The sequence below is a fragment of the Cucurbita pepo genome, chromosome 3 (genome assembly GCF_057944985.1).
Source record: "Cucurbita pepo subsp. pepo isolate OVF chromosome 3, ASM5794498v1, whole genome shotgun sequence".
In the NCBI taxonomy this organism is placed as follows: domain Eukaryota; kingdom Viridiplantae; phylum Streptophyta; class Magnoliopsida; order Cucurbitales; family Cucurbitaceae; genus Cucurbita; species Cucurbita pepo.
The window spans coordinates 2,078,925-2,101,790 of record NC_141800.1 but is presented as its reverse complement, the minus strand read 5'-3'; the positions used below and the strand labels follow the sequence as shown (position 1 = coordinate 2,101,790).

General features: G+C 35.3%; 3 protein-coding genes across 3 annotated transcripts; all 3 read right to left on the bottom strand.

Moving 5' to 3' along the window:
- Positions 1–58: 58 nt before the first annotated feature.
- Positions 59–6,774, bottom strand: LOC111790547 (DNA-binding protein). Its single transcript, XM_023671488.2, has 15 exons — positions 6,613–6,774; positions 6,270–6,374; positions 6,028–6,096; positions 5,405–5,494; positions 5,214–5,297; positions 4,770–4,934; positions 3,876–4,063; positions 3,341–3,413; positions 2,891–2,944; positions 1,908–2,165; positions 1,262–1,468; positions 1,044–1,147; positions 724–868; positions 470–604; positions 59–389 (listed from the first exon to the last, which is right to left on the bottom strand). Exons 1-15 carry the CDS (start codon positions 6,700–6,702, stop codon positions 213–215), a joined length of 1,944 nt encoding a protein of 647 aa, XP_023527256.2. The 5' UTR covers positions 6,703–6,774; the 3' UTR covers positions 59–212.
- A 421-nt stretch (positions 6,775–7,195) lies between these two features.
- Positions 7,196–14,027, bottom strand: LOC111790546 (exostosin family protein). Its single transcript, XM_023671487.2, has 15 exons — positions 13,782–14,027; positions 13,095–13,514; positions 12,708–12,801; positions 12,136–12,322; positions 11,789–12,044; positions 11,260–11,475; positions 11,093–11,179; positions 10,730–10,864; positions 10,231–10,344; positions 9,799–10,046; positions 9,612–9,692; positions 9,271–9,502; positions 8,890–8,988; positions 8,612–8,797; positions 7,196–7,559 (listed from the first exon to the last, which is right to left on the bottom strand). The coding sequence occupies exons 2-15, from the start codon at positions 13,431–13,433 to the stop codon at positions 7,461–7,463; spliced, it is 2,373 nt and encodes a 790-aa protein (XP_023527255.2). The 5' UTR covers positions 13,434–13,514; positions 13,782–14,027; the 3' UTR covers positions 7,196–7,460.
- Positions 14,028–15,352: 1,325 nt separating this feature from the next.
- On the bottom strand, positions 15,353–22,280 carry LOC111791143 (1-acyl-sn-glycerol-3-phosphate acyltransferase 2). The gene is made up of 11 exons (XM_023672374.2): positions 21,926–22,280; positions 21,178–21,300; positions 20,632–20,671; positions 20,429–20,502; positions 20,163–20,222; positions 19,890–19,967; positions 19,604–19,762; positions 17,370–17,495; positions 16,853–16,945; positions 16,407–16,493; positions 15,353–15,885 (listed from the first exon to the last, which is right to left on the bottom strand). The coding sequence occupies exons 1-11, from the start codon at positions 22,004–22,006 to the stop codon at positions 15,637–15,639; spliced, it is 1,170 nt and encodes a 389-aa protein (XP_023528142.2). The 5' UTR covers positions 22,007–22,280; the 3' UTR covers positions 15,353–15,636.
- Between the last annotated feature and the right edge of the window lie 586 nt (positions 22,281–22,866).

The window sequence follows — 22,866 nt, the reverse complement described above, 5'->3', positions numbered from 1 at the left end:
AATGAGCCCCAACTTCATTTTATTATTAGAAGTCGATGGAATAATTATGCTATAATAGTTTAAAGGGTAATCGAAAATCCAATAAATTCAAGAAATTCCACTGATGTTTGGAGAAGCCTGAAAATTCAATAAATTCTACTTTCCAGATAACAGTTCCCCCCCTAGACCACAAGCCTAAATGGAAGGCATAAGAGTGAAGTAAACTTATACTACTACTCATTCTGATACTCAGAGGCACTAAGATACTCACCATTTTCTTCAAAATATTCGATTAATCGCTTCAAAAATGCATCGTGAGTTACCGTATCGGTGTCGCAGACCAGACAACATTGCCTTCTAGCTCGAGTCACAGCTACATTCATTCGTCTACGGTCGCTCAAGAATCCTACCTGCATCGTTTTTAGAAGAATTTCCTAATGCAAGTCCTCGAAAATTTGAAGTTCATAGGCTTTTATACAAGAGATGTTACCTCCTTCTTTGAATTTGATCGAACCATGGAGATGACGATAGCTTCCTTCTCTCTTCCCTGGAAGCCATCAACTGTGGAGATTTCAATGTTTTTTAGTCTGTCTTCTTTGCTTCTTAACATTTTCAGTAACACAACCTGCAATTAATCCAATATTAGATCTAGAAGACTGGGTAGGAAGCATATTTGATTCGTTTGATCGGAGTTTTCGTGTAAGCATCAGTTCTAGAACAATCCGAGTAAAATAACCTTTATACCTGTGCAGCATAAGGAGTTATAATTCCAATTTCAGAAGGTTGAACGCCACTTTGGATTAGTCTCTTTGCATGAGCCATGGCAACCTCAGCTTCACCTTCATTTAAAGTGCTTTCTTCCTCATCCTTTCTTTCTTCCATTTCACACCTGAAGAAGATCATTATGAACCATCATTATTAGCCATACAAGCATTATTATCAACAAATTAGTCTCAGGAAACCGCATTGTAATTATCTCTATTTCCAGTAACGTAGACAGGGCGTGTTGCTTCTGGACAAGCTTGTCCTATATCCAATGTTCAGTTAAGGTTGGAATGCAATACCCTGCTGTGTCTATGAGCAGAATGGTAGGTTCAGTTGATGATGTCTTTTTCACATCCTCAAGGTCATAAAGCGTATGTGCAGCAACACTTGAATGAGCTTTGATCTGTAATTCAGCAATCGAAGTTCATAATTTTATTGTTCATGATCAGCCAAACAGTTCTAAGTCCAACAATTAAAAGTACAATCTATAGATCACATCCAGGTATGATACGAGTACCTTACTATCATATAGCTCTTTTGATGACCAATCCATGATCAGTTCATGCATACGATACTGGACGGTGAGCATAGAGGTTACTTCATTTCCATACATGTCAGCCAGGCGTTCAAATAGGGTTCTTCCAAGTCCCTTCTTCTCTGCTTCAACACTTTGGATTGTTGGAGGAAGCTGAAGATGGTCTCCGGCAAGAATGCATCTTGATGCCTGAAACAAGCATCGCCTCCTTTAAATTGAGTTCGATACAAGTACAACCGAAATTTCCATATTTGCCAACATCTACTTTTGAACCCGTGAAATTCGTGGAACTTCTAGAAAGCATTCTCCACATTTTCCCTTTTCTAAAGAAACAGAAAAAACTCAGCATTTCGAATAAAAATGTCTCATTTCAACATTAAATTTTTGTGTTCAAGTCGATGTCTCAAAGAAAATCATCACTACCCAAACAACAAATCAGCTACTCTTTTCTTCAGATGTCTAGGACTTAAATGAAAAATAAGAAATGTATGCACGAAAAAATATCAAGGAAGCAAGCAAAAACATGAAAAGAATGTATTAGAACGTCCACAGTTGAGAAGCTATCTGTCTAAACCTCATTAGACAGTCGTCAATATGCATACTTCAATGATGCGTTGTTAATCATTACCTTCAACAAAGCTATCCAGCATGCAATTTCAAGAGCTTGAGCAGCTTCATCAATTATTACCAAATCAAATGAAATATTATTCAGTTTGCGAGAAAATGCCCCTGTCAAAGTTGTTAGAACAACATCTGAATTTTTTATTACATCTGTTACTGCTAACTGCTGCCTATTCCGCTCTTCCTTCGACAATGTTCTAAGCTCCTTCTGGATGTCTCTCCGTGTGTTTCGGTCCTTGGCTTTCAGAAGCTTCCCATTCAATGCCTGAAATAGTTGCTCAGAAGAAGCTCAAGAATAATTCTTTTAGAATAAGAGGGAAAACTATTTCATCAAACCAAAGCACTTGGACTAACAAAGGACCGACTTAGGAAGAAAATCACTCAAGAAAAATGCCTCTAAAGTGACAGAACACAAAAAGAAACAAGGCAAATTAATATGCCCTCACTCAAGCAAAGCATTTCTCTATTTTCAAAATAGCAACGAACAAATTTGAATGAAAGATCTCATGGTCGCAAAAACAACTGTCTGAACAGATAAAGATCACCGAATTTAACCAAAACCAAATAATAGAATGGCTCCCCTCACTTCAAAGTACCCAAAAGACCAAGAGAACAACCCATTCATCTCCCCAAAACTCTATAGGCTGTGCATTATCGATAGTCCATCACATTACAGGCTTCTGCTACTGTATGTTGGGCCTAACTTGCAAACAAAATAAAAATAAATTAAAAATAAAGCCGAGTTGTAAGATAGGATAGGCTGCTGATAGTTTATCTATACCAACAAGTCAGGAAAACGGTTTTTCATATGGAGGAACTTGAGTAAAACCCTGAACAATATGCTTGATTTTAAAAATATATCAGAAGAGGTTGTCCTTAACTCCTAGATGTTAGGGAAGGTAACAAGAAAACTAACATGCTATACCTCACATGCAACATTTGATAGATAAGACGCAAGACTCTGAAGTGTAAGCATTGTCAAATTTTTACCTTCATCTCTTTCCGGATGTCATTTGCAAGAGAACTATTGTCCCCACGCAAGACCTAGAAGCGAAGGAATTTATGAGAAGACAATTTTACTTAGCAATGGACCAGAAATTACATCAGCCAGAGAACTAGACAATAGTTAGAAACTTAATGGGGTCAGGTCAATCAAAGAACGGCTCAAGTCTTAGTCAAGTACAAAACAGTCATTTTTGACAAGTTCCAGGATAGATCAGTTCGTAAAAGACGTATCCTGAGATATCTTCATATGCTCATTGGAGTGGATTTATTATGCAACATGCTTATGTTCAAATGATCAAGTAGTGAAAAAAAAATATATACAAAACAAAATTATCTTAATTTTATGGTTTATTGCACTGAGAAAAAAAAAGGACACCATCACGAAGCTGAAGAATTTGCTTTAGTTCTTATGGCCAAATAGGTGATTGTGCATACCTGGGCATCTAGAGCACTCTCCAAGACTTGAGGAAGTAGACGAGCAGGATGTCCCAGTCTCACCAACTTCACTCTAATCATAAGCATGTTAGGATAAGTTCATCTATTTACTACCCTCTTTGGGGATGAAAAAAGAAAAGAGGAAACAATGCAAATAATAGCACCAGGGCAGGAAAAATGAATGGCATTAGCAGTCTATCCAAGATTCCTCAACAATCCAAGCACCAAGTTGTTATGTCAAACATCCCATTTCAATCAAAAGATATACTAATTGTTTTCTAACTAATGTTCCTTGTTTTCTTTTGCCCATGCATACATGTTCAGACACACGTACATAAATATCAATATAAGGTTATGCGCAACATTTGTGAAACCAATCCCAATAACATTCAACTTGATAATGGACCAAAGTTCAGCATACTGTTGTAAGAAACTTGTGCACAAATTTCTATTCTCGGGTAAATAATCTTTATATGATGACAAAGGCAGCTTTCATTTGACCAATTAACTCAAGAAAATTGCAGTATTTAGTTACCTGTGAGGAACAAGTCTCTCAACAATGTTGTCGACAGCAATATTTGAAGCAGCACATGCTAGAATTTTTGATCCACGCTTTACTTCTTGTAAGATAATTTCCACCACTGTTGTGGTTTTTCCGGTTCCTGGGGGACCATGCAGCAGAAATACATTTTTTGCTGATAGGGCCTTTGAGATGGCATCTTTCTTTGGAGAAAGGAGGACAAAAACAGAACAGGTGCTTAAATGAGCAAACTATATAAAACCGTAAGCATTAGCAGAAAGAAAGTAGTAGAGTAACACTTCATGGTCTGAACCTGGTTTATGTCAGGAAGTAAGAATATAAGTTTCCCAAGATGTCGAAAGCAAATATTCAAGAAATTGTGCATTGAGAATAACAATGTGCAAAAGGGAAGGTTATACTGCATGTCAATCCCAAGCCAGGGTGGAGGAAATTATGAATAATGTCCCACAATTGATCAAAACAAAAGGCGTAGTTGATTTGCTAAGGTCTTGTGCTAGAAGCCCTAGTCATCTTGAGGTTCGCAACAATTCCTCTTCCCAACAATCTTCTCCTTTCCCTTTTTAAACTTATTCTGATTGAGGTACATTTTTGTAAACTCCTCCAAGGATAAAATATACTTCAACCATAAATTGTCAACATATCCAGAAGAAAGTTTCTCCTCCTCGTAAGTGAAAATAATAATAATAATAATAAAGCCATAAGGTAGAAAAGCTTAACATAAATTTGAAGTCTCCAGCAGGGAGATATCAGCCAAAGTCAAAAAGTTATTTTTCTAGGAACGAAAGCATAAATGCATGTATTAACCGCAGACTATCCACTTGAAGAAAAAAAAACTTGAAAAAAAAAACAATAATCTATGAAGAAAATGTAAATTATCGGCTCATTAACCTGAGAGTGATCAAGATTGGAATTGAAGGGTTTGAATTTAACATCAGTTTTGGACATTGATGGTTGCCTCTCTCCAAATAATACAGGAATAAGATCAGCAGCCGGTCCTCTATGTACCCCTTTGCTCAATTGTATCAGGGCATCCTTCATCCTACGATATGTCACCTGAAAAAGAAGCAAATACCAGATTTTCTTTCACAGCGGATAGTCAAATAAGTATTATAGGGCTTCCTGGGTTCTTCAATTTGTTATCATAAGATTATTAATTTAGTAAATGAAGGGATCGGAAAAGGTAAATTATAAATGAGGAACTATGTCTTCCTTAGACATGTAAATTACAATAATAATAATTATTATTATTTATAAAAAAAAATCTAATTTAAAGTTCATAATTGTGAAATAAAAAAAATAGAAGCAAGTACTAAAAGCTTTGTTCTCTCAAACCTCATTTGCCACTTTCTCCAACCGTAGAGGACTGGATAAACCCTCTTCTGGGATGTCATCAAAAGCAACAGTAATCGATGAGTCCTGTAGACATTACCTCTAAATTAAAAGTAGCAGCAGTGGAAAGGATAATCACCCATATCAAACCAATCACAAAAAAATGATAATCCTGTATTTGAAGTGAAATGTACCTTCAACCGATAAACTACTCCTTGACCAAGAGAAGGAGAACCTAAATCAGCTTTGTTTGGTTTCAAAACCACCACATCATGTGTGCTAAACTGCAACAACAGTAACATATGTCATCAATTAAGGGAGAGAGTAGGGAGAATATAATTACAGGAACAAAAATGGCCTTCAATTGTAATTGAGAGATAATTCTCTGGTGCAACACTACATAACATGAAAAGGAAAATAGATAGAATGGGAAGAAGAAATAGAAATACATCAGGAAAACCATGACACTAGCAGGTGTCATGAACTACAGAGTGTTAGTTTGCATACCTTTGGAAATTTTTGCTAACATTTGATTATAAGCTTAATCACTTATATTTAGAACCACACAACAAATTAAATGAAATAGGCAAAGTTAATCACTTAAAATGTTCTATTCTCTAACCCTGGCAAGAAGAACTCTGATTACCCTGTCTAGGCTACGTGAATCATTGTAAACACACTGTGTACAAGCTAAGTAGTTATAATTGGAATATGGGAGAAGAAACAATGAAAGAAAATTTGTATTTTTAGAAATTTAGTACTTCCACAAAACTAGAGTTCCATAAGTAGTTGGAGGGAATTTTCTACTTCTTTTCACCTTGTGGGGAGGAAGAACGTCTCCCTTGTTTGATTGAAACTCAAGAAGAGTTTTCCCCATGAGCCCACTCTGACAACAAAATCCAAGGCAGAAGAAACGTAAGAAAACCCAGATATTTAGAATCTACATGAACAACGCTGAAATCCAAGAATAAATGAAAGCGCTACTGAAATCATGCATAATCACATTGGTTTGCATTTCAATTTCCAACAAAAGATCAAACATATGAAGTTAAAAACTACCGAAGCATCTATACACTTCAAGTTGAGAATAGTAGAACCCTTTTTCTGAGCGGTCTCCAAGTTCCTGGATGCACCAGAGCTGATAGACGCAGATATTTCTGCATCCTGCAAAATCAGGTTCTCCAATTTAGTAAAGCTAGACGACTTGCATCACTCAATACATCAATCGCAAAATACTCACAATAAGAATTTCGTTACTGACGAAAGATTAAAAACAAACATCATTGTTAAAGAAGCCATTAATTGCTAACGAAGTCACACACAATCTTCAACTCAACATTCATTTTACACTCAAATTTCACTCCAAGAAGATAAGGAATTCAAACAAACTTGGAAATGGGACCTTTTCGATGTCTAAGAGTGGAGCCGTGATGGAAACGAATTGCTCCAGAGTGATAGGAGCTGATTTCTTCTTGGTTTTGGTTCCCTCCATTGTCGTTGTTGCCGCTATTCTGATCGTTGCAGAGAAAAGGAAGCGATTGAAGAACTCCTAAAATTTAAGTTAAAATGTCACTTTAATTATCCTTAAAACCCTTTTAATTTCGTAAAATTTTAATATTATTTTGTTTTTCTTTTTAAAACTTTATAATATCCATTAAGAGTGATTATTTTATATATATATATATACAAAATTTTGTTTATATTTTAAATGAATTTAATTAATTATTCAATTAATAAACTTCAAAATAAATGTGACAAATTTAATTAAAAAATAGATTTATTAATAATAATTTCGAACGCTACAATATGACAATTACATTAAAAAATGTCACGATCATATTATCTTTCGTTACTACACTAAACGTAGTATGAAAATTTAAACTTTTGGGCTACTCGGATTCGTATTTATTTATCAAATTTATTATTAATTTAATAAAATTTAATATTAAATTTTTTATTAAAAAAAAATTAATTCGAGAAAAGAATGATGAACAAATCATATGATATATTATTATTATTCTGTGTGGTTCAACTTTGATTTCAAAATTTAATCATAACTTTGAGAACAAATCTGAGCTTCCGGGCAGAGTATCAAAGACGACGTTGTTTGTTGTGCAATCGTCTTCTAGATCAGGGACGCTTGGAAGCAAAAAAATAAGCTGCCATCTCCGCCATGTTCTTTAGTGCCATGATGATGAATGCAGCAGCAGCAGCAACAGATTTGAATGTTGAGTATGTGGGACTGGCTTTTCAGTTGTTTTCTATTACACATTCCTCGGGTAACCCGAACTCTTTTTTTGACTGAACGTGTCGCCTCCAAGGATCGTTATGCAACTTGTAGTGTAGAACCTGCTCGAGACAACAACAGTTACGTGCCAAATAATGTCAAACTACAGGTTTCCAGATGCATGATGATCCACTAGAAAATTTAAGATCATGAAGTGTAATAGTCCAAGCCCGTTACTAGCAAATATTGTCTCTTTGGGCTTTCCCTTTCGAGTTTCCTCTCATAGTTTTTAAAACACGTCTGCTAGGAAGAGGTTTCCATGCGTGGGATCTCAGAGTTGAGTTGCAATAGAGAAATACTGAAAGAACTAGGTAGAGACAAACTATGCTATAATCTTGGTTCATTGGTTCCTTCAGAGTTTAACTAGAAGAGATCCGGTCAAAAAGAAGGGGTGGGATTTTCTTTTTCATGTTCAATTCATTTCCTTAGGTTACCGAGAGAGAGAGAGCTATCGAGAAAGTCCCAGGAAGGGGTGTGAGATCCCACATTGAAGGGAAACGAAACATTCCTTATAAGAGTGCGAAAACTTCTCCCTAATAGACGCGTTTTAAGACTTTGAGGTTGATGTCGATATACAACGGGCCAAAGCGGACAATATCTATTAGCAGTGGGCTTGGGCTATGTCAAATGGTATCAAAGTCAGACACCCAACGGTGTGCTAGTGAGGACGTTGGACTACCAAGGGGGTGTATAGTTAGATCCCACATTGGTTGGAGGAGGAAACAAAACATTCCTTATAAGGGTGTGGAAACCTCTCTCTAGTAGACACGTTTTAAAACCGTGAGGCTGACGACGATACGTAACGGGCCAAAGCGGACAATATCTACTAGCGGTGGATTTGGACTGTTACAAGAGGTGTTTAGAAGTTTTCCCACATCCCGAAGAGAAGGATAACTTATACATGGTTTAATACAAGTTCATTTAGGAAAATAAACACAATTTTAAAGACTTTCGACTCGGCTTCTTCCTATGGACACGAGATACGAGGTGTGCACATACTCTTTTAGACATCGACTCGCTATATACAGGTGCGAAGGTCCGATTCGTACAAAATACAAGCAGATGGCCTGAAACCACAGGCAAGAATATACCCAAGATGGAAAAAGTGTATTACCTGGATAACTGTAGCAACAGCATCATCATCAATTAATCGAGAATATTCATCTGCCCAATCCTCCTGAAGGCCGTAAACGGCATTCTGTCTCTGAGCTTCCAGCATTACAGCATCACGGTATATGAATCTCTGCCAGAGTTTCCGCACATTTGACAGTTTGAATTCAATTTCTGATTCGTTAAATCCCTATAAAACCGAGATCCGTATGCAAAATTATTCGACATTACTTCGGTGTATGTTACGATTTCATTTACGAAGTTAGATTAAGCATAACTTACCCTAAGAATGCTGATCAAATTTGGGATATCGTCTTCTCCTATTCGAACAGCAAAACTCTCATAGTTGAGCACGTTCTCATATGGAAGGAAAATTCCATCCTGCAAAATACGGAAAAGAAAAGAGTCGTAAAAACGTGGTTGTTCACGTTCTCGTAGTTGAGATGTTCACGGGGTGGAGTGGGGTGAGGAGGGGCAGGGCTGGGCATACCCGTCTTCATCCCTGCCCTATTTAAATCTTCATCCATGCAAAATTTCTCACTTAAATTCTCAAGATCGGAGCGAGGATTCACCACGGAGAATTCGCTCGTTACAACATCTACACTACTAAATAGACCTCAATGTCTGATTCCGAATCAGAAAAAATAGAAGGTGCAGTTTTACCTGAATGATGACAGGAATGCATCCTTGCAAAATACTATCTTCCATACGCCCGCTCCAACCATCACCGGGCATCACGCCACAGAAAACAGAATTTGCTAAATCTTCATGATAATTTTCGGAACGTAATGGGGTAACAATAACATCGTCTGCGTGTTGTTTCCCAAGCTTTCCTTCCTTGTTCGGGCTCGATCCGAACTCTTCCGCTACTTTTTGTCTGATACCCATACTATACCTGGATAATCAAGCTCTTATTAGGTCATTTTTGGAAAATAATATCCAATTCTTGAGGGCTCAATCCATAAAGAATCTGTAACAGTAAGTTGCAACTATTATAATCTTACGTGGACTCCGGTCTTCCCTTCGTGTAAGCAGGTCCAAGATTTCCGTTGAAGAAGAAGAACGTCTTCCGCTCTGCACGTGGTCTGCAGAATATTGGATTAAGAATTTAAACGAACTCAACTCTTTTACTGAAGCAACAAATATAAAGAAAAGACTTGAGAGATGTTTAGAAGAATCAATGAATTGTACCTAGCCCAAAGTTTTTTGCTCATTCTACTCCCATCAGGACGTTTCCATGCAGGAACCACGAGATCTTTGTCGGGGTCAAAGCAAGGATGATTTCCCCTTTTGCTCGAAGGTATACGATCCCAATTGTCCCCCCAATAAGCTGTGGTTGAATGGTTGTGTTTAGAGTTCGTGTTGCCCCAGTGAACCAACATCATGCTGTTCCATATCTCCTTGGGGGCATAGCAAGCACCTTCGTCCCATGAAAAGAACTGTCTTTAGACATAAAGTTGATATATTAGTATAATACGCATAACCTACCGTTAGAAAAGAAGTTCTATAAGCAGTGATCTTGAATAAGAATCCCACAGCGATAGATAGAATCCCCATAAAAGTACCACTAGATTGAGCACCAGTGAAATCCACCCAACACACACACACCCACCAAACACGTACCCATATATGATCTCGTCCAGATGAACGATTCCAGTATGGATACTGCTCAACAATGTGATCATGTGCCTTTCTGTAGAAATCCAGTGTTAGAAAGCTCCTCAAGCCCAAGTTGTCCTGGAAAGTAAATGCAATTTAGGCATCAAACTACTTTTCTCAACTCAATCGATTATCATTACTTAAAGCGTAGTTGACTCGTGACTGTATTTTTCACAGAACAATGCTTATGTGTCTGCTGTATTTCTGTTTCCTACATAAACAGGGCTTGTGAAGAAATCTGTTGGATCGACACCCATCGGCTCTTATCGGAGGTAGATGATTGTCATAATAGTTAGGATTAAAAAGACCGAAGAACAGTGGCCGATAATAGAACTACACTTCCACGTAATCGTTTCAAAGAATTTGAGCAAAATATACAATAGCAGTTCAAAAGACGTACACAGACATATACCACACAGTAATATGCTAAACAGATCTGCAATAAATGGTTGTACATGCCTACCTTCAAACTCAAGTGAGGCGCATCATCAGCCCGAGTTATGATGCATGAATCGAGAACTGGGACAAAGAAAAAATCGGCTTCTTCACCATTCAAGGTTCGATGAGGACTAGCTAAGATGCTCTCGTAGAAAGCCATCTACAAGGAGAAAAGCACCAAATCTTTGTTATAATGTATCCTAGAGGATGATTAAGCTATGTTCAAGTATTAAACAACCCATAAATTCAAGAGTTAAAGACAGAATCATGACACCTGATAAGAAAATTAACAATATTAATTGGGAGGAAACGATATTGCAAGGTTTATACACGAGCATTACGTTAACCACCACTTGACCAAAAAACTTTTTAACACAAGAAGTCATACCTCAGCACCATACAAATCGTCTGTCCACACTGTTGCATTCCTGTGATCGTAGATTCTGTTAACACATTCAAACTTCCAGTGACGCCCCTGCAATACCAAATTAATGTTGCGTTACGAAGCGTGCAAAAGGAATGTGACTAGAAACGGAAAATCTATCTCGTCTAGACCTGAAGTAGATGGCTGTTGAAACCTGGGGGCAAATCGTAAATATATATCAAGGGCCTTCTTTTATTCACCGTAGGTTTAAGAATAAAATTTTTTTCGGTGATATGCAGACGATCCGGTACATCAATTTGAGCCGGTAGTAGCCATTGAGGCCATTCCCTCACAGATATTTGAACAGATGGAATGCTGCAATCAACTCCATACCAGCCCTTGTTACACTGCAGGACATGCCAGATATAGCTTCAGCATGAGAAATGACAGATTAAGGTGATGGGTTATAATCCAAAGCTAATGGTCGGGTACTCGGTTATTAATTTGATGATATAACATTTCAAAATACTCTTCCTAAATGTTCTTGAAGCGTTATGTTTACCCAAATTCTAATAGTTTCATACATTTTTAATGTGATTCACCCCATGTTCCTCATCTAACATAAAAATAGCACAAAAAGAGAAGATAAACGAGGCAAATTCCTACTCCCCCCAACTAAAAAAGACAAAATAATAATAATAATAAGACATAAGAAATTACCTGACAAAACCCCCCCATGCAATGCCCATTTCCAGAGCACTGATTGATACAAATGCAAGATACGGGTATTTCACAGAACCGCCCGAGCAAACAGTCATATTTGCAGTCACATTCCTCTTTAAATTTCACCTTTGAAGCATATGCTTCAGCTGGGTCGACATTGCACCATCCCGGTTTGCTTCCATTTGTGGTGAAAATATTATCGAAATCAGCTTTTGTCCAATCGGTAACTTTAGGAGCATTTGGATCAGAGGGTCTAAAACAGATACCTCGACATCATCAAATCAAGCAAAAAACAAATCATCTAAGAGGATACATTTCAGCTCAAGAATATGGATTATTATTACCTCGTTTGAAAACCACATGCCTCAGCTACTGGACGATTTGGATATTTTGTGCCTTCCCCACAAAAACACATGGCTCGTGTTGTGTCACAATAAGTAGGGCAAATCGAGACAACCCAGGACCCATATGGTTCTCCTTCTGAACCAGGACGGTTGCATTCTAACTTCACTTTCTCAGAGCATCCTTCACCTATTGAAACCGTAGTTGATGTGCAGACAAGAGTAATTTAAAAGACTGCTACAGCATCAAACTCAAAATATAATGAAATAACAGAGCGATTACTAATTTTGTCAGTTTTTCTATTGCCAAACGTGGATAACGAGTCAAATTACTGATGGAAGTTCGTTCGAAAGACATATAGTTCAATCAAACTTGAGCCCAAACCAAAATCATCTTCTTCTTTTTGTTTTTTAAACAAAAAGATTCAATACATCTTGTGGCACTTAATGTCAATCGTCTGATAGTATACATAAGAAGGAAAGCCTCGAACAGATTTCGACTTGCACTCTCACAGTTTCTCGAGAAAAAATTATGAATATCGATGAAATAGAGAAACAGCCGTTAAAAAACTAACCACTATATCCATGAAAGCACCGACATTGCCCAAATTCATGATTACAAACACCTTGCTCACTACAGTCATTTTTGCAACCACTGCCACCTATTAACTGCCAGAAGAGATCGAGTTCGTTACAAAGAGATCAATGTCACGCAGCAGAAGTTAAACGAAAAGCTTCCAATAAAAATCTCTAAAGAAACTTAGTTATATGGAAAGCGACGAGTTACCATTTGATATTATTTAAGACCAAGTTTAAGAGAAAAATGAAGAAGTTTGAGTCTACACTTATTGCCTATCATCCGTGATTGAAAATAATATCGAATCGAATAATGAAACGAAACCAACTCTTACGCAAGCTATAGGGTGAATTACAGAGAGAAATGTTTCTGAATTTCTCACTACCTCAACAATCTGGAGTTCCTTAGCATTGGCATCACAACCAGAAAGCCACCGCCCGATATGAGACTTCCACGGTGCACCATGATAAACAACTGCATGGTGAGAATCAGGAGGAAACTTACGATTCAAATCGATCGCTCGACCTGGATCTTGTTTGACATGGTTGTTATAGGTTTCAGTAGACGAATTAACAGCGAAACCAGAGTTCGGAAATCGCCTTAAGTTATCCAAAGAAGGCACCAAAGGAAAGAAGAACAAATGAACCACTGTAACCAATGCAATTATAGAAGCAATTGAGGCCCCAAGAGACCATGAGCAATTCAATTTCTGAGCAAAAGCCATGATCTCAGACTCCTAACAGTGTCTGTATAATTTACATCAAACCAAAACAACCTTTCCTCCCTCAATCGAGTTCCCAACAACCTAAAAAGATAAGAACAACCAGCAAAAACAGGATTAAACCCACATTCCAAATTCCAACACCAAGAACTTCAAATAAACATCAAAATCTGATTTCTACCATGAAAAGAAACCCCACACACGCCATAAAAATCAAGACCCAACAAATGAAATACAACAACAATTCTTCACAACCCTAGATATCAATTATTCACAATCACCAGAAAAAGTTGACCAGAATATACCAGAGATTTCAGGGAATGAAAGAGAATAGGAACAAAGAACAAGTACCCGAAGCAGGGGGGGGCTGAATTAGGAGAAGCCAATAAGAACAATTCAACGACAGATCGCGATTTCCATGGAGACAGAGTAGCAATTAAATAACATCGTGCGATTCCGGGCTTTTGCTGGCAAACCCAGATACAAGAACAGAATCATTATATAAAAAAATTGAGGAAATTAATATATAGAAATTCTGACAAACAAAGAAGAAACCGCCAAACTCTAGAGGGTGTCGCTAAAGACGAAAGTTTGAATAGCATTAAAGACGGAGACGGTAAAATATTGGTCTTACGGAATTGTTTTTTAATTTTTTAATTTTTTAATTTTTTTTATTGAGTTGAAATTCAATGGAATCGTAAGGCCGTTGACCTTTCGACAGTTGGATTTGTCGTTTAGTGGGGATGGTGTGTAATGCGTGAGGATTTATTTCGTAAATAATATTATTTTATGAAATCAATTTATTTATGTTAAATTATGGTATCATAATAATAAAAAAAAAAGTATTAATTAATTATTAATAGTTTATTTTTACGTCTCTAAATCTATCTTAGGTAAAATTAAATTAGTGTCTAAATTATAAAACAAAAATATTAAAATTATATGTCAAATAACTTTTAAAATATTAAAATTAGATTAATGGTTTAGTTGGATTTTTTTTTTTTAATAGAATGGTTAGTGGTTGAATTTAATTTTTTTTTTAAAATCATGTTTAAATAACAATTCTCGTATAACTTTACTCGGGACAAAAAATAAGAAAATTATAAGTAATTTGATAGATTGAAGAAAATTATTTCTCAATGTGAAAAATAAAAATAAATAAATATTCATAATTGGTTTTATTTCATTTTATTGTTTAGTATTTACTATTTTATGTTATTGATTAAATGTGGGTTATTTAATTTCATTAAATATGAAATATATTTATGACTTTTACTAATTTGTATTGATTATGTTTTATTTTTATTTTTTATTATTATTGTCATTATTTCCCTATGACTATGTTTCAATTTGACAGATATATTAATGTGTAGATAGGAAATTTTTTTTATTTTATGTTTATATGATAATCTTATGGTTGACTTTATGTAATAAAATAATTATGAGAAGTTATTATGGATCTAATTATAACTTAATTAGTTAAACAAATATTACTTGATCTCATTTATAAAATATATCTTTTTTAGTTTTTTTTTTGTTAACTTTTTTCGTTACGTGTATTATCATTATTTTAATATCTAAATCTTTGACTTCTTAAATAAAAGTACATGTCTTAATTAATTACGCGATTGGTATAATTTTATTTTAAAATAACAAAAAAATAAATAGATGGGCAAAAAGGTAAACTAACAATAAATAGATGGGCAAAAAGGTAAACTAACACCCTCTATTATTTATCCTAAAACATGTTCTCAATTTAAAGGGTATTAAATTGCTCATGTAGACTGCTCCCCCTATTTCATCCAATTATCACACACTGTCTAATCACCAAAGGCTATTACCACATGGATGGTGTTAACAAAATTTGAAATTTAAGGCCTAGAATTTAAAAAGAAATTAAAAAACAAATCTATAGTAAGTAGTAACTGCCAAAATCAAGCTATTGTTTCTTTAAACAAAAGAATTGAATGACAAATTGGTGCCTGCAAAATACACGATGCTATGGAGACAAAGAGTTTAATCTGAGAAGGGAAAAGAGTTGACATACAATACATTGACAGTAGATACGGGTATAAGTTCATAAAGCCTACGACTGCAGATAAACAAGCAATCGTGTAAAAGATATATATATATATAGATATAGATATAGATATATATATATATATATATCAAGGTTTTGAGCAAATGTGAGCTCTCTGTCTAGAGCCTAGTTCTGCTTTGGCTGCTGTCGTCTGGGGTTGAGTGGTTCGCCGGTGGTCTTAGGCTTAGCCGGGGTGACCTTGGCAGGAGTCGACCGCTCGGACTGGGAGAAACGTATGAGGATCTGCATGAGGACTGTAACAATGGCGAGGCAAGATGCTGAGAATGTACGACCTTTCCATGAAGATAATAAGGCAGAGCCTTGAAGAAGCTTGAGAGACCCCAAGATGAGCAGACATGTCCATGAAATTGTTACCTGCTCAAGGTGAAGAAAAAAAAAATGAAAATGAAACATTTAAACAAGTCCTGCGAGAGAATGATTGAGAGAGAGATAAAATTGGGATTTTTTTCCCACGAACATTGCATTTTTATCTCTATCCTTAGTTCTTACAACGTTTAATTTCATCAAATTGAACCAGGGTAAAATTTCTCATGAATTAATGGACAAGTCAGCAGAAAATATAGCTAAATAAACACTATACTAAACTCATACAACAAAATCAAGCAAATAAAAGGGCCTAAAACTCAGCAATGAGATATCTAACTCCAACTTTAATGTGACCAATGTGGGCCAGAATACCCAGAGAAACCACCTTGCCCAGCCACAATATATGTTTATAATTAGTCACAAATCTTTAAAAAAAAATAGAACTTAAATAACAAGGGCTATAAATTTCATTACTTGTTCAAATTTAAGGTTAAATTTTGATATAATCAGAAGTTCCAATAGAATATAGAGTTCTCTCTCTTTATTTAGGAGAAAAACAAGGAGCTTACCAAGAGGGACTTGATTGGCCGACCAAGGTCCTGTAATTCTTCATTGTTAAAGGCGTTTTCTGCTACATGCTTGTCCATCAGTGCATCCTGGAATGCAAGAACCAAGAAGGTAAGGCAATTGATTGATAACTTTTAACCTATGGGTAATAGCCTGCAAAATCAGATTGTTTTGATCTTCATCTCATAATGATTTCGTTTTAGTTTTCTGTTTTTGAAAATTATACTGGTTTACTTGCAATTTCTTTACAATGGGTTTTCAATTGTATCAAGGAAACATTTGAATTCTTCAAATTCCAAAAATAAAAACAAGTTTTTGGAAACTACTTCTTTAGTCAAAAGTTGACTTGGGATTTTGAAAATATTTGTAAGAAAAGATATACCAAAACAAATGTGAATTAATTTTCACAAACCAAGTAGTTACTAAACGAGACCTTAATATTTTGTACCTTTGCCACAAACATGTCTCTACACCATTGAGCAATGGCATCCTCTGTCTCAGGCAATTCCTTCATTGAATGTCGCTTAATGTGCACATGTACCTACAAGAGCAGATAGATTGTGGCATTGTTATCAGAACAAGGCCAACCCACGATGGTTCCATGTATTGTATAATTTTGTATTTGTACAACTGTAATTAGAATACAAAATTTCAATAAAAAAAATGTTATATTATAGGATATTTTTTAAATACTGTCAATTATCTTCAAATTCTAAAAACATGGGCAACGCCTCTGTGAATGCTACCTAGTAAATGCCAAAAGAAAATTCTAACGAACTATAACCGAAGGATTGTCTAGTGAGAGGATGACCACCATGAACCAAAAAGAGTCGGATAATTACGTTAAGGAGAAGCATTGCGTAGTGATTGGCCAGCAAGGTTATTCACCTTGCTACAAGGACATCAATATGTTTCTCGAACAAAAATTATACAAAAAAAAGACACTTTAGGCAAAGGTAATTTACCACAGAAGGCTGCCCCTTGAAGAGTCTGAGCATTGTTGGTGGAGGTGAGCTTTTGGGAATAGCTACTGTTACATCATAAATTGCTGGAACAAATGAGCGCATATGACCAACAGCTGACACAAATCCCTGAAAGCAACAGAGTAAAAAGTTGTGCCAATTCACAGGTGGGTAAATATAGCTCGGCACATGCCAGGTGAATAAATGTAACTAAGATAAATAAAAATAAAATATAAAAAATAAAAAAAGTTCTCATTTCCCACTACCCAAACCTTTGCCCTTCCTTAAAGACAAGTTGACATAATGTTGAAATAATGTACGAAGGCGAGAATCATAGAGCAAAAACACAATCATCGTTAACAAATAAAAAGCTCAGAATCCTAGGCGGATGGCCCAGACATGCTGTCATCAGTAACCTATTTAATAGTCTATAAATTATCCCCAGCCCTTGATGTTGCCTCAAGTCCATTTCATAATACAGTCAACACAAACTAATAATGAAAAGTATTTGAAATCCAAAGAAAAAATAAACAGAATTCTATATAAATGAGTTCAAATAATACATAAAAGTTAAAAAATTTTATATTCATAGTTAGATAATCTTGAATTGCAAAAAGGATAAATCCTTGTAATACTTGAGGATAATGATAAAACTTCAACAAGGTCACGTACACATAATTGACAAATTATCTCAGCGATATATGTCTCTTAAGCATTGGGAGATCTGGCGATAATCCAATATGTGTCAAAAGATAACAAATCTCCGTTTATCCTGTCTAAATTAGGATATTTAAGGTTGTGAGATAGTAACTAAGAACTAAGTGCTAAGAACTAAGTGATCTTTAAGCATGTTGTTAAAAATAAACAATATAAGCCGTTCTCACAAGAAGACCTGCATGCTAACATCTTTTGAAACAATACTTGCATTTGGCGAAACATATAAGCCAGAAAAGAAGAAGTTTAACACAATTTGGGTAGAATTTCTACCTCAACCACATTTATGGTGCAAGTAAAATTTACTTTCTTCAAAGTTAGGTGGAAGGCAAAGCACTTTATCATGAATACGTATAGATATACTATAAGCATCGACATACAAACACTAAAGCCATAAAATATTAAAACCACAAAGTCACACCATTCAAGACATATGTCACGGACATAAAATCCAAAAGCATGTGCTCATTAGAAAATTGACTGATCTACTTGGAAAAAGGAGCACCCAAAATAAAAGTAAGAAGGTTTACTCCACATGAAATGTAGAGAAGGGTAATCCTTACAAAAGCCTAAACACAAAGAAGAAATCCAAAATACAGAAACCCCAAAAAAGACACGTCTCTAATTTCCTTTAACAGAACTGAACTTTTAAATCGTTATCTTCCTCTAAAAAAAATGTCTAATTAAACAGTTGACCAGTAAGAACTAAAAATGGGGATAAGGTTAATATGATATGGAGATGCAGATACATGACATGAACCTAATGCAGACACATTTTTAATTGTATTTTTCTAAAATATATTTGCATCCCCTTAAACATTGACAATTTTCATTCCTAACATTTGCAGTTCAGATAATGATAATTGCATCTAAAATGAAGCAAGAGATGAGAGACTGAAGACACCAATTAGCATTTGAATAGCTATGGCGTACTTTTCAAATGAAATGGTATATTTTTCTAAAGACTATAAGATGATGTCAAAACTCATATCTTATAACAGAAGTTACATAGGGAATTCAAAGCGAAACAGACATGTATTTAATGGTTTTATGTCTAATAAGAAAAAATGTCACAGGCTGATACAAATTTACAATAATACATGCAGAAAAAATAAGCCTGATTATTCTAATTCAAAGTCTACTACAATGACTGTTTTTTATTATGTTCACGTCACTTTAAAAGTTTATAAAAGATCTCAAACTCTATATTCTGAGTGTCTGACAAATATTGAAGTGCCATGGTGTGTTAATGTGTGTGCGTTAATATGTGTCAGATACAGACACATTACTCAAATCAAAGTGTTTAGTACACAATATTTAAAAGAACAACAGAAAGAGAAACGTAGGGGAGAGGGGGGGCTAAAGAAAAGAACTGAGTAGATTTTTGGTATCTTTTGTTTGCAACCGTATTTCTTTTGCAGGTGTAGAGGAGTTCAAAAAAGGGGCATAAACAATTAAAAAAGCGTCTAAACATGGTAAGAACGAAAATTTCGTGTGAAAGTTATTTTTCAATAAACTCTAACCTTTGTTCGTGGAATCAAAACATTTCTAGGAACAGGTAATCCATTTGCAACTGCATACTCTTTAGCTGCCAGAAGTTTTGCCTCAGTAAATCGAGTCCCTTCTACAAAAAGTGCCAACCAAAAAGGCAAAGGGAAGTCCTTCAACCGTAAAAGGCCTGACTGCAGACACAATAACATGAGCCTCAAATGAAATCATGTCAAGTACAGAAAAAAACTCATGGTAAAATTGAAAAGATCCAATGCGTAGTGAACAACTCCTGTATAAAATACAGCATGATTGCCTTGCCTTTAAAGTAATTTCATCCTTGGCCCAGCTTCTTTCGAGAAAAAGATACTCCGAAAACCACATTGACCAACCTAAAACCTGCCAGAATAGAAATCTACATGATATATTCTTTCCTCTAAAACTTAGACAACTTTAGTCAGCTGAGTACTAGGAGAAATTTAGCAATAGTAACAAGTCTGCAACTGAAAAATTAAAAAATTAACTTCAAAATTTGATTAAAAAATAATACCAATCTCATGAACGCTAAAAGAAGAATCAGAAAAACTAACGTACTGGCAGAAACTTTGATGACTTCTTCATTACAGCTAGCGTGCTGCCAAGACATCCAGATCTCTACCAAATGTATATTATTAGTAGGGAGAAAACATAAAACTAACAAGAAAATGGCATTAAACACACTGATTTTATGCTCTGATAGAAACATATAACATGTAACAGGTATAGATGCCAGATAATGTAAAAAGATGCACCTACAAATACGTGTGTAACACTTAGTGAAGTTGAACTATCCTTGATAAAGAAACTAAAGAACTAGGCACCTGAGCTAGAATCCATCCAACAAGCCAATCAATATCACTTCTGTGGTTAGAAACAACAAGTGCATGCTCTTTACCTGGAAAAGTTCATAACTTACGCGGTCAGTTGAGACATTTTGCAGATTTTTCAAAAGAGATATAAATTTACAGTCAATACAAAGATATGCAGCAGGCACGATGCAAAAAGTGCAAAATTGTACGCTTACCCATTAGTTTAAGGGTTTCACGATCTGCGTACACTTTAATCTGCGTTCAGAATGGTCCCACAAATTGAGCTTTCATTAGTCCAATCCAAGAACCGAAAAAACAGGTACTAGGCCATTTGATATGGATTCGGTGAAGATTTACAAGACAATTTAATCATTTAGTGGTTTTATTAATAAAAACAAATTGACACGCACTTAAACTCAAGTAGTGAACTGATGCTTGATAAATTAACGCTACATTCTTCAGCCTAAAACGGTAATCCTGTTAAGCAACTAAAAAAAAGAAAAAGTAAAAAGTAAAGCATAAAATCATCATTTTTAATGGGGGAGGATTGTCAGATGGGGTAGCCTTTCAATGAGGAGAAATCATTAATTTTAATATTTCAAATATTTCTCCTCCATAGCATCAGAATATAGTAAAGCGCGAGAAAAAATGAGATGAAAAAATTTAGTCATTGAAATTCAGGATGCTGGAAATACAATACAGCAACAACAATACTTCCATAACTACTAAAATGACATAATATGGGGATCAAAATGATGCACCTTAACACCTGCCCACCAATCAACTAGCCAAACAAGCTCCAACCACAATAGCTCTGCCACCAATCTATTAATCCTTCTGTATCCATTTTTTGTTAGCGGCCTTATAAGGACAAAGCATGTTGCCTGAAACAAGGGAGCAGAGATTGAAGAGAACAATCAACACACGCTTTTAAAGAAGATGAGGTGAGAGCGCAAACAACAAATACTAGAATAGCACAGTATAATCAAAATGGCTGCATAGAAGATAAACCACGTTCGTTAAAGCTCATCAGCCGACTCACTGGTTACAACCGACGCATTGTATTTAACTGAGGCACCTGGATCATCTTACCACATTTTGTTAAAAAAAACAAGCAACGAAGAATATTCATCAAAATAATCTGTAAATAAAAACAATAATAAGTTCAAACATTGCAAACGAGAAGGGAGAAAAACAGAATCTAAGCTAAATCTACAGGTTACCTTGGCGCAACCAGACGACTAATCCAAGTAAAAGTGGAAGAAGCATGCATTAACACAATAGAAACACACCGCTAAATTGGTTTAAGCAACTCAACCTAACGATTATAGTCTCCACTACTCACCTCAACCACACACACTAAGAACGCAAACAATAACAAAATCCAGGCACTGGAGAAACCAACAGTAATGAAATCAAAGCTCGAATAACACCGAGAAGCTTCAAAAGATCCAAATCGACAAAGAAAGAAGAACCGGCACAGATCGAGCAGAAGCAGCCACACAATACCTGAATGAGATTGACAACGAGGCCAGAAACGAAGAAGAGGACGCCCAATGGCAGGATCACCAGGGCCGCTGGAATCGCCATAGCAACAACAAGCAGGCAAGCTCCACCACCACTTCAGACTCTTACAGAAATGAGAGGGAAAAGAAAAAGGCAAACAAATTGGAAAGATTAAGAAACGAGGAAGCTAATTTGTGATCAAATGGAATGATTACAGCAAAACAATGGCGGGATGAGGAGATTTTCGGGTGGGAAACAGTGAAGAAAGTGATTGAGAGAAGGAAGATGAAGCGAATGAGAGAGAAATTAGGCAAACGCCCATCGCATCACGTTGATCTCATCGACTATGGGAATATCGAAGACAGATAGCCAATTAAAAGTGTGTTTGTTAAAATAATACCTCTTGTCTTAATTTTAATTTAATTTTATCCTAATTTTTTACTTCACTCTTGCTTTTAATAAACTTTAAACTAATTTTTTAAACTAATTTTTACACGTTGAATTTATTTTTTTCAAACAAATTTAATAAATAGCAATAATTCGTTTAAATATATTTAATAAGTAAAACCACTTCTAAACATAATATTAATAACTAAAACGGAAAAGTTCAGTTTTGTTTTTAGTCCGTTTTCAACTATATATATATATATATATATATATATAAATTTACTTGTATTTTATATGATATATGATTTAAATATATATTAATAACGTAATTTTAATATTATTTTTATTATATTAAGATTTCATTGCTCGGAATTTAGAGACATTTTAAAATTAAAAAACTTATAATTATTTTTAACTATTTTGAAAATGAAAGGTCTTCGGGATAAATATTTCATTTGCCTAAGACTCGAAATTTATTTAAAGCATTACAATGTTTAATAGTTTTTATTTGTGTTGAATAAATTAAGATTACAAAGCGATACCAATGACATTCATGC

Bases quoted from the DNA above. Each gene is read 5' to 3' on its own strand.
- LOC111790547 (XM_023671488.2), bottom strand. From the start codon at position 6,702: ATGGAGGGAACCAAAACCAAGAAGAAATCAGCTCCTATCACTCTGGAG. The intron at 5,495-6,027 runs GTGAAAAGAAGT...CTGTTGTTGCAG, and splicing joins ACGTTCTTCCTCCCCACAAG to TTTAGCACACATGATGTGGT. The intron at 3,414-3,875 runs GTAACTAAATAC...GCTTATGATTAG, and splicing joins GAGAGACTTGTTCCTCACAG to AGTGAAGTTGGTGAGACTGG.
- LOC111790546 (XM_023671487.2), bottom strand. From the start codon at position 13,433: ATGGCTTTTGCTCAGAAATTGAATTGCTCATGGTCTCTTGGGGCCTCA. The intron at 12,802-13,094 runs GTAGTGAGAAAT...CTCTTCTGGCAG, and splicing joins AGGAACTCCAGATTGTTGAG to TTAATAGGTGGCAGTGGTTG. The intron at 9,693-9,798 runs GTACAATTCATT...AATATTCTGCAG, and splicing joins AGCAAAAAACTTTGGGCTAG to ACCACGTGCAGAGCGGAAGA.
- LOC111791143 (XM_023672374.2), bottom strand. From the start codon at position 22,006: ATGGCGATTCCAGCGGCCCTGGTGATCCTGCCATTGGGCGTCCTCTTC. The intron at 20,672-21,177 runs GTGCATCATTTT...TTCTGAACGCAG, and splicing joins ATTGGTGGGCAGGTGTTAAG to ATTAAAGTGTACGCAGATCG. The intron at 20,503-20,631 runs GTAAGCGTACAA...GAACTTTTCCAG, and splicing joins TGAAACCCTTAAACTAATGG to GTAAAGAGCATGCACTTGTT.